The sequence below is a fragment of the Hippopotamus amphibius genome, chromosome 2, assembly GCF_030028045.1.
Source record: "Hippopotamus amphibius kiboko isolate mHipAmp2 chromosome 2, mHipAmp2.hap2, whole genome shotgun sequence".
Lineage (NCBI taxonomy): Eukaryota > Metazoa > Chordata > Mammalia > Artiodactyla > Hippopotamidae > Hippopotamus > Hippopotamus amphibius.
The window spans coordinates 65530819-65545531 of NC_080187.1; the positions used below are offsets into that span (position 1 = coordinate 65530819).

A 14713-nucleotide genomic window follows, 5' to 3' on the forward strand; every position below is an offset into this window, starting at 1 on the left:
GTATAAATTTAGAGTTAAATCCTTAAAAAAAAACAAGAAAAAAATAGCAACAACAATTTTAGAAAAATAACTTCTACACATATTCTTTACCTTTAAAAAGGTTTTATGATGATGATATAGATTTTGTAGTATGTGGGATGATAAACTACTAAAAGGTCACAGGACGAAGGACTCAAATAAAATATTTGCTTGAGGCAGAGAATGAGTTTGATGTTTAGATTTAATAATCTTAAATACACATTGATTGCTATTTTTCCATTTAATTTGTTGTTTGGTAAAAAAATTATTTAGGTTGGAATGGTCACCTAATACAGTGCATTTAATTTTGGGTTTACAGTTTGGTATAGTTAAAACTCCAGTTTGAATATAGATAGCTGATGATTGCTCCTGATTTTTTTTTATGATATGAAATATTAGCCTAAGTTGTTAATTTTACCTACAGTCTTCTGACTTTGTGTCCTTGACTTTTTAAAAAAGACATTTTCTTTACATGCTGAAAACTGAAGGAAAAAAATAGAAACTTAAAATCATCACATACATGTTTCCCAGGAGTTCTAGGCTACAGATTCAAATATTGCTTACTGTTTCTAGTTTGTGTACTGGAGGTTCCTCTTTAAACCATGTTGTGGCTGTCATGATCCCTGCTTCCACCTGGCCTTCTCTCTATAAAGAATGCAAATAACTGTATAAAATATAGGGTAGAAACAACCAGATAAACAACAGCAATGGCATGCTAAAACTCAGAGTTAAGAAAACTGAGTACAGGGAATTCTCTGGCAGTCTAGTGGTTAGGACTCTGAGAATTCACTGCTATGGGCTTGGGTTTGATCCCTGGTCAGGGAACTAAGATCCCACAAGCTGCATGGTGTAGCAGGAAAAAAAAAAAAAAAGAGAGAGCGAGTACAGCTTGCTTTAACTTTCTTAATGCTACTTTTCAATTTGCTAATTGAGGAATTCAAATATATTTTAAAATGCTCATAATTCTTAGCTAGTATAGAGGACAGTGGAAACCTGCTGGGCCCATAAAAAAACTCATAGTTCTTATCATAAGCTTACTTTTTCAGATAGAAAACCAATAACATTTTTCAGCAAACCCCACTAAAAGCCCTAGTAGGGAGGGAGAGTGAAAAAATGTTAAAAATTTACCTGGTAGTGATAACCATAATCATCATGTCTATATGATAACTATATAACTATTGCATATATGTAAATATTATATAATACTGCAATAACTGTAAGGACATACTATCAACATTTTAAACACCATAGATAATGTTGGGTATTGGGAACTTGATATTCTAACTTATATTGCTAGTGTGTTTATAGTTCATATTCATTAAAATATGTTTATTGATTCCTTCAGTGCAGTAGACATCGAAAGAAAACATTCATCTAATATAAAACTAAAAATAAGTCTTAATTATATAATAGGCTTGCAACATCTTTTAGGAAAGTATGCTTTTATAGCTTTTGGTATATCAGTTAGCAGAGATATTTAATGGCCTGGATTCTAGAATATTAAATTCTTTTTCAAAAGGAAATAAATTTATTCCTCTTTCAAGGTTTTATTTGTTAATAGAATAAGGGGCAATAATACTATCACTACCAGAGTTATAAATATCCAACTTATAAATACACCAATATTCATAATATACCAATGGCATGGTTCCGGTTATCTGGTATCCAGGGCAACAAGTGAGAATCTCTCCTACAGAACTTGAAAGAATGATAAAGAGTTCCTGAATTGCCATGAGATCTTTTCTCCCAGTGCCTAGAGGCTATTAGCGTAAGGGAGTGGGGAGTCTCCTTCCTAGTACTCCCTTTCGTCTCTTCAACGGAAGCCAAATGGATGCACCAGAAATCTTCAAGCTGTCAGAACCCCTCTGTGATTGGTAAATGGCAATTCCAGACATCTGTTGCTCATCCAAACACCTTGCAGTCATCCTTAACTCCTTTTTCTCATACGCTGTATCTGATCCATCAGCAAATCCTGTCAGTGCCTCAGGGCATCCACCACTACCCTCTGGCCCAAACCACCATCTCTTGGCTGGATTCTTGCAGTATCCTCCTACCTGGCTTCTTGCTTCTGCTCTTGCACTTCTATAGTCCAATTCTTAATATTTAGAATAGATAGTATAGATCAGACTATGTCATTCTGTTGTTCAGAACTCTAATTGCTTTTGTTCCCAGAGTCAAAGCCAAAGTTCCTGTAGGATCTGGTTTCCTGTCATCTCTCTGGCCCCATCTTTTGCTCTCTTGCTTACTCCACTCCCGCCACTTTGGCTTCCTCGCCATTTTGAAATCATGCTGGGATTCTCCTCCCTCGGGCCTTTGTATTTGTTCCTCTGTCTGAAATACCTCTTCCTTTCTTGTCTCTTCAAAGAATCAAATACAATCTCAAACTGAATACTTCCTTGGCTACTCCATCTAAAATTGTAATGCTCTTTCCTTGACAGTCTCCCTATTTCCCTTCGCTGCTCTCTACATATTTTTTGAGATATAATTTACATATAACATTGAGTATGTTTAAGGTCTACAAGGTATAAATTTGATATATTTATATACTGTAATATAACTACCATCGTAGCTTTAGCTGACAACTCTAATATGTCACATAATTATCATTTCTTTTATGTGGAGAGAACTTTTAAGATCTAGTCCTTTAGCAGTTCTGAGGTATGAGGGTGAGTCAAAAATTATCTGCACTCCCGTTATACTAAAACTTCTGTTGGCCACACTGTCTTATCAGGACTTTCTATTCAAGGATACTGTCTACCCAGTCACTGCCGTGAAGGTGTGAACATGTTACATCAGTTCATTTGTAACTGGGGTGCAAACAAAAATGGATGCCCCAGCTGTGATTTGTACAAAAGAAGAGCAGCATGCAGTGATTCATTTTTTGTGGTCTGAGGGTGTGCACATCCACACACTTCTGCCCACATGGTCGACACTGCAAAAACTTCTTTTTGAGATGTTAAAGCATCCTCCCTACAGTCCTGATCTTGCTCCATCGGACTTTTACTTGTTTGGTCCCCTGAAAGTAGCCCTATGAGAACAAATATTAACTTCTGATGAAGAAGTGAAGACAGCGGTGCATTCGTGGCTCTCAGCTCAGCCTAAAACATTTTTTAATGAGGGAATACGAAAGCTTGTTGACAGATGGACAAAGTGTATTGAAAAGCAAGGAGATTATGTCGAAAAACAATGCATTTGTCTTTTCTAAAAGTTAATTAAAATAAATTCTACAGCCAGAGTGTGGATAATTTTTGACTCACCCTCGTATATAACATAGTATTGACAATACTCACCATGCTGTGTATTAGATGTCTAGAACTTATTCATCTTCTACTTGCTCTATTTTTATCCTTAGCATCTATCATCATAATATACTAAGTTCAGTTATTCTTTCTCTTAATTATTTGTTTCCCCCAAATAGAATATAAATTTTTGTAGGCAGGACTTTTTGTCTATTTTATTCATTTCTGTATGCCTAGCTCTATGATGTACAGTATGGGCATTTAGCCTATACTTGATAAATATTTGGGAATTAGCTCTCAATATCTATCTCTAAAGGGAAACCAATAAAAGAAAGTCAATGCAAACTAGAACTAAATTGCCCAGAAATCATTCAGATTAAAAGTGTTCTACAAATTCAAATTTCTACATCTTAAAACCTTTTAAAAGGGATTTTTCTACAACCTTTAAAAATTAAAAATGTATCACAGGAAGTAAAATACTTCTTGTACTCTATGATATATGCTTCTATTATACAGGGCTTGGACTAATAATATTTTAAAACATCATTTGCACACAAGCAAATGCCAAAAACACAGCATGAATCTACTAAATTCTGACTGATAACAAATGAGAAATTTAATTCAAAATTCAATAATTGAGTGCCAATGACACGCCTAGCAAGAAGTTAACCATATTTTACCATAAACAAAATATAAGATATGGAAGGTCCTGTCATTAATAAACAATCCTGGAGGAGAAACAACATGTATTTAGGACAATCAGAGAATAAGAGAACTTTCCAGTTAGTAACTTGTCATATGCAATGTCTTACCTAACACTTTTTTAACAGAGAAATAGGTGGCTATTCTGATAAAAAAGAAACAAAACTATCTGACACACAGAAGAAAACAGGATAAGTAATAAAATACTAATGTATTTTACAGATAACGATTTCAAATTAGAAATATGAATATACTCTAGTATATTGGGTAGTACTCTGAGATGGAGGTAGGACCTGAGGGGGGTCTGGAGGACAAACAAGGCTATTGATTAGAGAAGAGGAATGGAAAGAACAAGTCCAGGAAAGAAACAGCAAATTCAAAGCAAGAAAAAGACTGAGAAAGAGGAACTCTAAATGGGTCACTCAATTCAGAATCAAATAGTTATTATAAAACAAAAGCTCAGCAGTATACATCAGACATTGTATAACAGTTGTAATATTCACAACATACAAATAATATATACGTTCCTCTTCCCAGTTATTGGTGATCACATTTGAATTGCTTAACATATGCTTACTGATGTTATGTGTTCATTATGTAAGTGTTCTCTTCTACCTCCCATAAAGATGATCTAAGTTCTTTAAGGACAGGGACCAACTGTTCCTTGAACTGTTTTTATGGTACTATTAAATAAATGAAGTACATTAAGGTTTTTCTACAAAGTCCTGGAAGTTAAGAGAAATATCCTTAAGTTTTCCAAGACTCAGTTTTTTCAACTGTATGATGAAGGGATTGAAGAAAATGACAGTCCAGGATTTTTTGATACTCATATCAATATTAACTAAGAAATAGGTTAATATTCTTAGTACTCTGATATATTAAAGAATTTAAAAGATTTTTTAAAGGATATAAATACCTTGTTAAGAATAAAAAACATCTGTATCCTGAGGATGAACACAACTGGGAGAGTTTGAAATATTGGTGTGGAATTTTTATTGGGAACAGAAAACAAAAATCTCCATGAGACATGAGAGTGCATCTCAGGGAGTATTTGGTAACTTTTAATCAAAACACATTTTATATTTTTGTTTATTTAGGAAAGTCTCTTTTTTAAGTTCCTGACTTCAATAGCTGTTTTCAAAATAATAAATTTCTGTTTACCAGTCTGAAAATGGCCTTGAAGGTCATATTATCTTGTATACGTATCTGAATTTGTTTGTATACATTATTTATAACTATGCATTAGTTTAGAGGTACAATAATTCATTTCCTATTTCTCTAAAAGTAGAAATTCTAAAAATAAGACATTTTTAATGAAGAAAACCAAAAATTTCTCTGAAAAGTCACCAACAATTTTCCTGAGGGAGAAAAACCATGTTTAAAACACTGAAAAGATCAGAGAAAAATTTCACACCTCCAGGATGTCCCTTGTAAGACAAGACCCTTGGGACCTTAGTTTGAAGAGATTATAGACCCCAAAAAGTTCTCCTCGATGCTCTTTCGATCCTTGAACTGCTTCAAAATATCGCTTGGCATTTTCACTTCCAACCACCACACAGTGAAGTTGCTATAACAGAAAAAACACAAGATATTTTTGAAGTATTTGCTCCAACAATATGTCAGAATTTCCTGGCATTCCCTGTATATACACAGCTTTAGCTGGAGCAGGCAGAATCTCCGTAGGGAGGAAATTTTAATTTCCCTGGCAGATGTCATTATAGTGAAATAATAATAATCTGGCCAGTCATATTGAAGAAGAAATCTTACATTTCCTTTTTTATCTGTTTTCTAACAACTGACTCAAGATCATATCTCTATGGACTAGCCATCTGATGTAAAATGTAAAAGGCATACATTTGAATACATATTTTTCCTTTCTAGACTCTTATTTCAATAGAAACTACTAAAACTGGCAGAAATAGTCCCTACATCACCAAAGTTAAATTATAATCTAAAGTAATTATATAATAACTGTGTTGGTATCACTCTAATTGTGGTCATGGTTACATTGTCAACTAACAGCAAAAACCCAATCATTGTTTAGAAACATTGCATCTCTGAAACAATTTTGAATACAGGAAGAACACTGACATGGAATCCTTAAGGACATATACCACTTTAGTATCAACATAATGTCTCTTTATTTACTAGAGATTTTACTGTATATAATGTAAATACAATTTGATTAACCCCATGTAAATGCTAACATTTCTTGAAAGAAACAAAGAATGCAGAGAATGAAAAGTAACTTCAGTCTATTGCTAACAGAAGGATTAGTAAGAAAGTGATACTTTATTGTGATTACCATCAGATTGATTTGCACTGTAATAAATCACTTTAGGCAACTAAAATTATTCTTAATAATAGCTACTATTTATTGAACACATGTGTACCATTTTTACATTCTCATTTAATTCCTACAAACTTATATTATCATCTCCCTTTCAGAAATAAAAGAACTTAAATTCAGAGAAACTAAATGCTTTGCTCACAGCTGCCCCACTAGGAAGCATCATTCTAGAATTTATACCTGAGTTTGGCTGAATTAAAATTTATACTTGTATCAATTTCTCATCTCCAGATGTCCCCCTTAAAACAAGACCCCTGGGACCTAAGTTTGAATAAGCTATGGATCAACATACCGACTTGGTTAGTTTTATATCAGTGTCCCAGAAATATGGGCTATAGTTCCTGGAAATACAGAATCACAATAGCAATTGATGTACTTGATGGCCCAGTGTAGAGAACCACAGAAGACACTGACTTGGAGTAACAATCCTGAGAACGCATGACCGGCTACATGGCTGCAAGCAGTTCTGAAAGCAGAACTAGTCTCAAGGCTCCAGGCTCCAGCTCCGAGTTAAAGATTAACTATCTCCCCTAGTAGTCATAAAAAACAAGGTGTTCTGCTTTTTTCTCTTATTGAAGCATATACCTTGTGATGTCCATTATCGTGATTTATAATCCAGAATGCTAGAATGCTTTTTCTCAATAAATACATTATGGGAATCAGAGCTTGGGACTCTTGACTGGCTTGGTCTTGAGTCCCCTGACCTCATGCTTTCCTATACTCTTGTGTGAATTTTCTTAATTCCGCTGTGCCACTCACATTCAGGTTTGTTTGTGTGGATGAGATCTCCACAGCCCAGAAGATTTTACCCTTGCTACTGACTCTTCCTTAAACACCGTATTGTCAGACTGTTGTACTACTAAATATAATCACCAAAGTAATTTGTAGGCATTAATCTGAATCTTTATAAGCCTCCTACCAAAGTTTTATCACAAAATTTATAAAAGCCACATTATTTTGTACCTAAAGTAAGTTTTAAAAAGTGGCTCCAGTAAAAGTGAAGGCCAGATGCATCCATCTGTAGGGTAACTATAACAAAATCATGTTAGAATTCAAGAGGGTAGGGAAAAAAATCAGTATTTGGAAAATATAGCTTAGTTTCTAGCTTAAGAAAAACCCACACAAGGCTACAAAATGCTTAGATTTCTTCACAATATACAAGAGATGCAAGAAAGAAAAAAGTAATATTCATTATGTTAGAGTTCATGACCCTCTTCCTCCATCTTCAAGGCCAGTAATGAGGTATCTTCATATCATTCTCTCTGATCCTCTGCTTCTGTCATCACACTGCCTTCTTTCTTTTTTTCTGACCCTACTGTTACCCTCTCCCTTTATAAGGACCCTTGCGATTACACTGGGCCCACCCACATAACCCAGGTGGGTTCAGGGAATTAGGATGTGGATATCTGCAGGGGACCATTATTCAGCCTACCACAGTAAGGAAGTGCAATAAGCATGATGACGGCCTGTCAAAATGACACAGAGGCCTCACTGAAGGGGTTCTCACTTGTCAAAAAATGAGAGTTTGAACATAAAAATAATTAATCCTATTCAACGCGTTACTGAAATCTGTTACTAAAGTACCATCCCATGAGTCCATACAGATTAAATAAATGGAAGAAAAGGGAAAGATCTTTTTTTTTTAATGGTAGAATGCGAACAAATATAAAAGAAATAATAATGCAAATAGAAAAACTACCATCTGACAAACCATCATAGTGGTAGCTCATTCAGGTGGGAATCATCAATGAACGCTAAGGCTGATGAGTACAGGCCTGATGAGGAGTAGGATACAGTTGTCCCTCATCCCTTGGTATCCAGGGGAATTCATTCCAGGATCCCCATGGATACCAAAACCCATTTTATTAAATGGCATAGTATTTGCATAGAAGCCATGCATTATTTTCCTATTTACTTTAAATCATCTCTAGATTACTTATAATACCTAATACAATGTAAATGCTGTGTACATAGTTGTTAATACAATGTAAATGCTATGTAAATAGTTAGCACACAGCAAATTCAAGCTTTGCTTTTGGAACTTCCTGGACTTTTCTTTCCGAACACTTTCAATCCATGGTTGGTTGAATTTGTAGATGCAGAACCCGTGGATACAGAGGGCTGACTATATTGGCATAGTCTCTGATGACCTCCCCATAAAATATAAATATATATCAATTTACAAATGAAAAAAGTGGTGACTTTGCAGTGGAGAAAGCTGGTAGACACAAATTTGACAGGTGATCAAGGTTAATATTACCAGTGGTGGGTCAGGTCACCACCAGCTAGGTGTCTTCTGACCAATGCAATGAGAAGAGCACAGCATTCTTTCTGTACTATTCTTGCCAAGTCTTCTTGTCTTGAGTTGGGACATGAGGAAACATCAAATGGACATATGCTGAGGGAGAGCATACACAAGGAAAGGCTTTACTTTTTAAAACTGTCAAGGTCATGAAAGACCAGGAAAGCTTGGGTAACATAAGGTTGAAGAAAACTTAAGAGATGCAAAAAGAAATGTAATTATGATCCTGGATTGGATCCTGAGCCAGAAGGAGAAAGGAGACATTGCCAGGAAAGCTGATGAAATCTGAATGGGTTCTGTGGATTACAAGATAATAGAGTATAGGTGTTAGTTTCTTGATTTGGATAACTGTATTTTTGAGAGGAGAGTGGGGGCTGAGGGAGAAGCAAGTTGCAGAACAACATGTAAAATTGAGTGTTTATAATGCATAAAGCTATTTTTATATTTACATATAAATAGGACAGTATCCTTATTTGGAGGAAATATACAAAGAATTTAGAGGTGATAAATCTGCAACTTTCTCTCAGATGGTTCAGAAAAAGAATAAAGATCATGGCTGAAAGAAAGAGAAAGCAAATGTGGTAAAATGCTAACAACTGGGGAATTTGGGTGAAGTTAACTGGAGTTCTCTGTGCTGTTCTTGCAACTCCTGTATATACATATTAATTTCTAAATAAATTAGATATATATGAAAGATGAGTTTCTGAATGCCAAACTTTAGATTGCATGCAATGCTCCAAACCCGAAGGAGCACATCTGCTGTATTTTAAGTGATTTTTTTAAAAGTATAAAATATCTGAAGACATTATCACAACAAATGTAAACAAAAACATCAAAGGGCAAATCCCCCTTGAACAGATCATCCCTTATCAATCTAACCAACACTGTAATGTTTAGCTTTATACTTCCTAGATCTTTTTCACTGCAATTAGAGCTATTTATATACACATACAGAAACAGTTTTATAAATAAACACAATTGATATACTTGTTCCGCAAGTTACTTTTTTTGTCCCATTTAAAATGTCTTAAAGATTGTGCCATATCAATATATTTGCTTTATAATTAAAAAAAAATTTTTTTTTGCTGTTGCAAAGTATTCCATAATATGGGTATAACAGAATTTATGTTATTCTGTTACTATTGGACATTTAGGCTGTTCCTTTTTCCATTTTTCAAACAAATACTAAAAATTCTGAATATAAATCTTTGTTATCTTTCACTGTGCACATGTGAGAATATTTTGCCAGGTAAATAGGGAGAAAGTGCATTTTAAAATGCTGTTAAATTAGCTTCTAAAATAAGTGCACCAAGCTGTATTCTCAAAAACACTATATGAGCACCTCTTTAAAAATATCCCTACCGACAGTGAGCAACACCAAACTCCCCAAATCCCTAAAAAAAAAAAACAAAAAAGTATTTTGCAGAATGCGCAGAACACAATCTTATTTTATTTTGTATTTCTCGACTATAAGTGTGGTTAAGCATTTTTTCACATACATGTTAACCATTTGTATTTTTTCTTCACTAAAATGCCTAATCATAGTCTTTTTATTGGTTTGTAGTTCTTTATATTTTATAGATGTTAATCCTTTGTTTACTATATTTATGGCAAACATTTCCTCTGGACTCTAATTTGGCTTGTAGTTCCTTTGTCATATAGAAGTTTCACATAAAAATGTAGTCAAATTTACAATACTTGCCTTAGAGGCTATATCTGTTTCCTAAGGCTGCCATAACAAAGTACGATAAACCAGGTGGTGTAAAACAACAAAAATTTATTCCCTCTCAGTTCTGGAGGCTAAAAGTTGAAATCAAGAAATTGGCAAGGCCATGCTCTCTCTGAAGGTTCTAAGGGAAGATCCTTCCTTTCCTCTTCCTAGTTTCTGGTGGTTGCTGGCAATCCTAGGCATTTCTCAGTTTGCAGCTTCATCACTCTGATCTTTGTCTCTGTCATCACATGGCAGCCTCCCTCTGTGTCTGTCTGTATCCAAATTTCCCTCTTGTAAGAATATCAGTCAATGAATTAGGGCCTACCCTAATAGAGTATAACCTCATTTAGCTTGATTACATTAGCAAAGAACTTAACTTCCAAATAAGACCCCATTCACAGGTACCAGAGGTTAAGGACTTCATTGTATGTATTTTATTTTATTTTATTTTATTTTATTTTATTTTATTTTATTTTATTTTATTTTAGGGGAGAGCACAATTCAACTTCTTACAGAAGCTCTGTTAAAGATTTTTACATTTATGTTCATGAGACATATTTGTCTATAATTTTCTGTTCTTGTAATGTCTTTGCCAGTTTTGACACCAGGATTCTTCTATCTTTCTAAAGTAGGCTAGAATTGTTCCCTCCACTGTTCTGAAAAAGAATATTAAATGTTTGATAGAATTCACCACTGAAGGAAAAGTTTCTACCACTGTGGAAAAGTTTTGAATTAAAAATTCTCTTTCTTTGACAATATAGAGCTATCATTTCCCCTCATTTGAAGTTATTGCTCCTAAATATCCTGTATTGCTAATAAGATGTTAGATATCTATCTCATTCTAGTACTCTTGTAGATAATTTTTTTTCTTTCCATAAAGTTTATCTCTGGAAATTTTAAGGATTTTTCACTTTATCCTTGGTGTTTCACAATTCCAGACAGACAATGTAAGTGTGGATTTATTTTCATTCATCCTGTTTAGCACTCAGAGGGCTCATATAATCTGTGGACGTTCATCCTTTATTTGGGGCCTCTTCCTTTTTTTACTGTTCCCTTCTTCAACTATAAGACTGATGTTGGAACTTCTAGATTTGGCCTTCATTTCTTCTAAGTTTTCTTACACGTGTTCTATCTCTGTCTTTTTGCTTTGCAATCTAGAAGAATTGCATGGCTCTTTCTTTTCGATGAAAACTTTGCTCTCTGCTATTCAATCTAGTGCTGGTTTTTCATTTTCTGGATTCTAGTGGATTTTTTTCTAGTAGTCTTTTCTTGTTTCCAGGATCCTACAACCTCATTTACCTTTTGAAAATTTATATTTCTTTAAAAATCTTTTACTCTTTCTTATTAATTTTGTTTTCTCTGATGTTAATTGTTTTTTAGTGCCTATACTGCTTCCTATATCTCTTGTAACAAATTGTCATAAACTTGGTGGCTTAAAACAACAGAAATTTATTCTCTTTCAGTTCTTACAGGAGGCTAGAAGTCTGATATCAGTATCACTGGAATGAAATCAAGTTTTGGCAGAGCCATGTTGTATCCACAGGCTCTAGGGGAGGATCCATTCCTTGCCTCTTTTCACTTCTGGTGGCTGCCAGCATTCCTTAGTTTGTAACTGCATAGCTCCAATCTCTGCATCTGGGTTACACTGCCTTCTCTTCTGTCTGTGTCAGATTTCCCTTTGCTTCATATTTATAAGAACACTTGCGATTTAGGGCCCACCTGGACAATCCAGGCCAATCTCCCCATCTCAAAAATCTTTAACTTAATCACATTTACAAAGATCATTTTTTCCATATAAAGTAACATTTACAGGTTCCAGGGATTAGGGCCTGGTATCTTTGAGGGCCACTTTCATAGTGCTTATTCTCCTAAACTGTTCAATATTAACTATCATTTCTTTTTGCGGGGGGAGGTATTGATCTGTCTTAAAATGCCTTACATGCTTATTTAGGCCAACTGCAGTAATTACTCAATGCAGGGCGTCAGTGGAGGGGTTTGCAAGTACTTATTACTTTGGACTTTCTTCTCGATTTCAGCAAAAATTTGGAGTCTTGCTTCTTTCCTACCAGTATTTCTACTTATTGTTCCTACTTGAAAGCAGACATTGCCATTAGCTGCAATTTGGTACAATGGGGCAAAGATCTTAAGGGTTAAATCACCTTGTTAGATCATGAATAATACCCCAAAGAGAAGGCATCACAGTTAACCCAAGGCTCCTTTCTTTTTTTAGTATCTGTTGACTCTAAGCTTGGAATATTCACAAGTTGAACCCACCTTTTCCAGTAGTCTTCTCATGACTGAGTTTAGCTTGGTTTCTTCCTTCAATCTGATCTCAACTTCCCTTTGTCTTTCAGGGTTCCTCATCATTTCTGGCCCACAGAGAGAACTCTATTTGCTTTCCAACATTTTTACAGGGTTTTTTAAACATCATTTTGGATTTTTTTCCCCTTAAGAGATTTGAGAAACACTTGTGAGGCTAGAGTGTGTTTGCCATTTGTACCCTTGGTTTAAACTCCAATCAATCTTTAAATCACATTTATGCTATTTCCTCACATGACTGCCATCTTTTTTTTTTTTTTTTTAGGTTCCCGGATTCTTTTTTTTTTTAAAGAACTTTCATTGAGATACAGCTAACAGACAATAAACAGCATATATTTAGAGTGTACAATTTGGTGTCCCAATCTCCCAATTCACTCCCCCCCAACCTTCCCCGCTTTCCCCACTTGGTGTCCATGTGTTTATTCTCTACACCTGTGTCTCTATTTCTGCCTTGCATTTCCTCTTTCATAGTTGTTAGCATTTGCCTTATGCATTGAGGTGCTCCTATATTGGGTGCATATATATTGTTATCTCCTCTTCTTGGATTGATCCCTTGATCTTTAGGTAATGTCCTTTCTTGTCTCTTGTAACATTTTTTATTTTAAAGTCTATTTTATCTGATATGAGTATTGCTACTCCAGCTTTCTTTTGATTTTCATTTGCATGGAATATCTTTTTCCATCCCCTCACTTTCAAGTCTGTTTGTGTCCCTAAGTCTGAAGTGGGTCTCTGGTAGACAGCATATATATGGGTCTTGTTTTTGTATCCATTCAGCCAGAGTGTGTCTTCTGGTTGGTGCATTTAGTCCATTTACATTCAAGGTAACTGTCGATATGTATGTTCCTAGTACCATTTTCTTAATTGTTTTGTTGTTGTTTTTGTAGGTCCTTTTCTTCTCTTATGTTTCCTGCTTAGAGAAGTTCCTTTAGCATTTGTTGTAGGGCTGGTTTGGTGATGCTGAATTCTCTTAGCTGTTGCTTGTCTATAAAGCTTTTGATTTCTCCATCGAATCTGAATGAGATCCTTGCTGGGTAGAGTATTCTTGGTTGTAGGTGCTTCCCTTTCATCACTTGAAATATATCAGGCCACTCCCTTCTGGCTTGCAGAGTCTCTACTGAGAAATCAGCTGTTAACCTTATGGGAGTTCCCTTGTATGTTATTTGTTGTTTTTCCCTTGTTGCTTTTAATAACATTTCTCTGTCTTTAATTTTTGTCAATTTGACTAATATATGTCTTGGCGTGTTTCTCCTTGGATTTATCCTGCCTGGGACTCTCTGCACTTTCTGGACTTGGGTAGCTATTTCCTTTCCCATGTTAGGGAAGTTTTCAACTATAATCTCTTCCAATATTTTCTCGGGTCCTTTCTCTCTCTCTTCTCCTTCTGGGACCCCTATAAGGCGAATGTTGGTGTGTTTAACATTGTCCCAGAGGTCTCTTAGGCTGTTTTCAGTTCTTTTCATTCTTTTTTCTTTATTCTTTTCTGCATCAGTGATGATCACCATTCTGTCTTCCAGGTCACTTATTCGCCCTTCTGCCTCAGTTAATCTGCTATTGGTTCCTTCTAGTGTATTTTTCTTTTCCATTATTGTGTTGCATATCTCTGTTTGTTTGCTCTTTAATTCTTCTATGTCTTTGGTGAACTTTTCGATCTTTGCATCCAGTCTTTTTGCAAAGTCCTGGATCATCTTCACTATCATTCTTCTGAATTCTTTTTCTGGAAGGGTGCCTATCTCCTCTTCATTTAGTTGTTTTTCTGGGGCTTTATCCTGTCCCTTCATCTGGTACAAAGTCCTCTGCTTTTTCATTTTCTCTATCTTTCTGTAGCTGTGGTTTTCAGTTCCACAAGGAGAAATACTGCTGACACAGCTTGATACTGCTGTCTGCCCTCCTGTGGAGGAAGCTATCTAGGAGCCTCCTGTGTGCTTCCTGATGGGAGGGACTTGCCATCTTATCTTTATTTGTGCCTTCCAAGTTGTATGGCTGAATGTTCCCTAAGTGGCTTATTTTAATAAACAATTAGATCATACAAAGTTCTGAAAACTTAAATTACCCTCATCTTCTGAAGCCTTTTT

General features: G+C 35.2%; 1 protein-coding gene across 1 annotated transcript in view; it reads right to left on the reverse strand.

Moving 5' to 3' along the window:
- The window catches only part of ERCC6L2 (ERCC excision repair 6 like 2), a 148295-nt gene that overhangs the window by 43656 nt on the left and 89926 nt on the right, over nucleotides 1-14713 (reverse strand). The window contains exons 14-15 of the mRNA XM_057721008.1: nucleotides 5374-5526; nucleotides 583-663 (exon numbers count right to left, since the gene is read on the reverse strand). Coding sequence (XP_057576991.1) covers nucleotides 583-663; nucleotides 5374-5526 — 234 coding nt within the window. The remainder of the gene's footprint in view (nucleotides 1-582; nucleotides 664-5373; nucleotides 5527-14713) is intronic.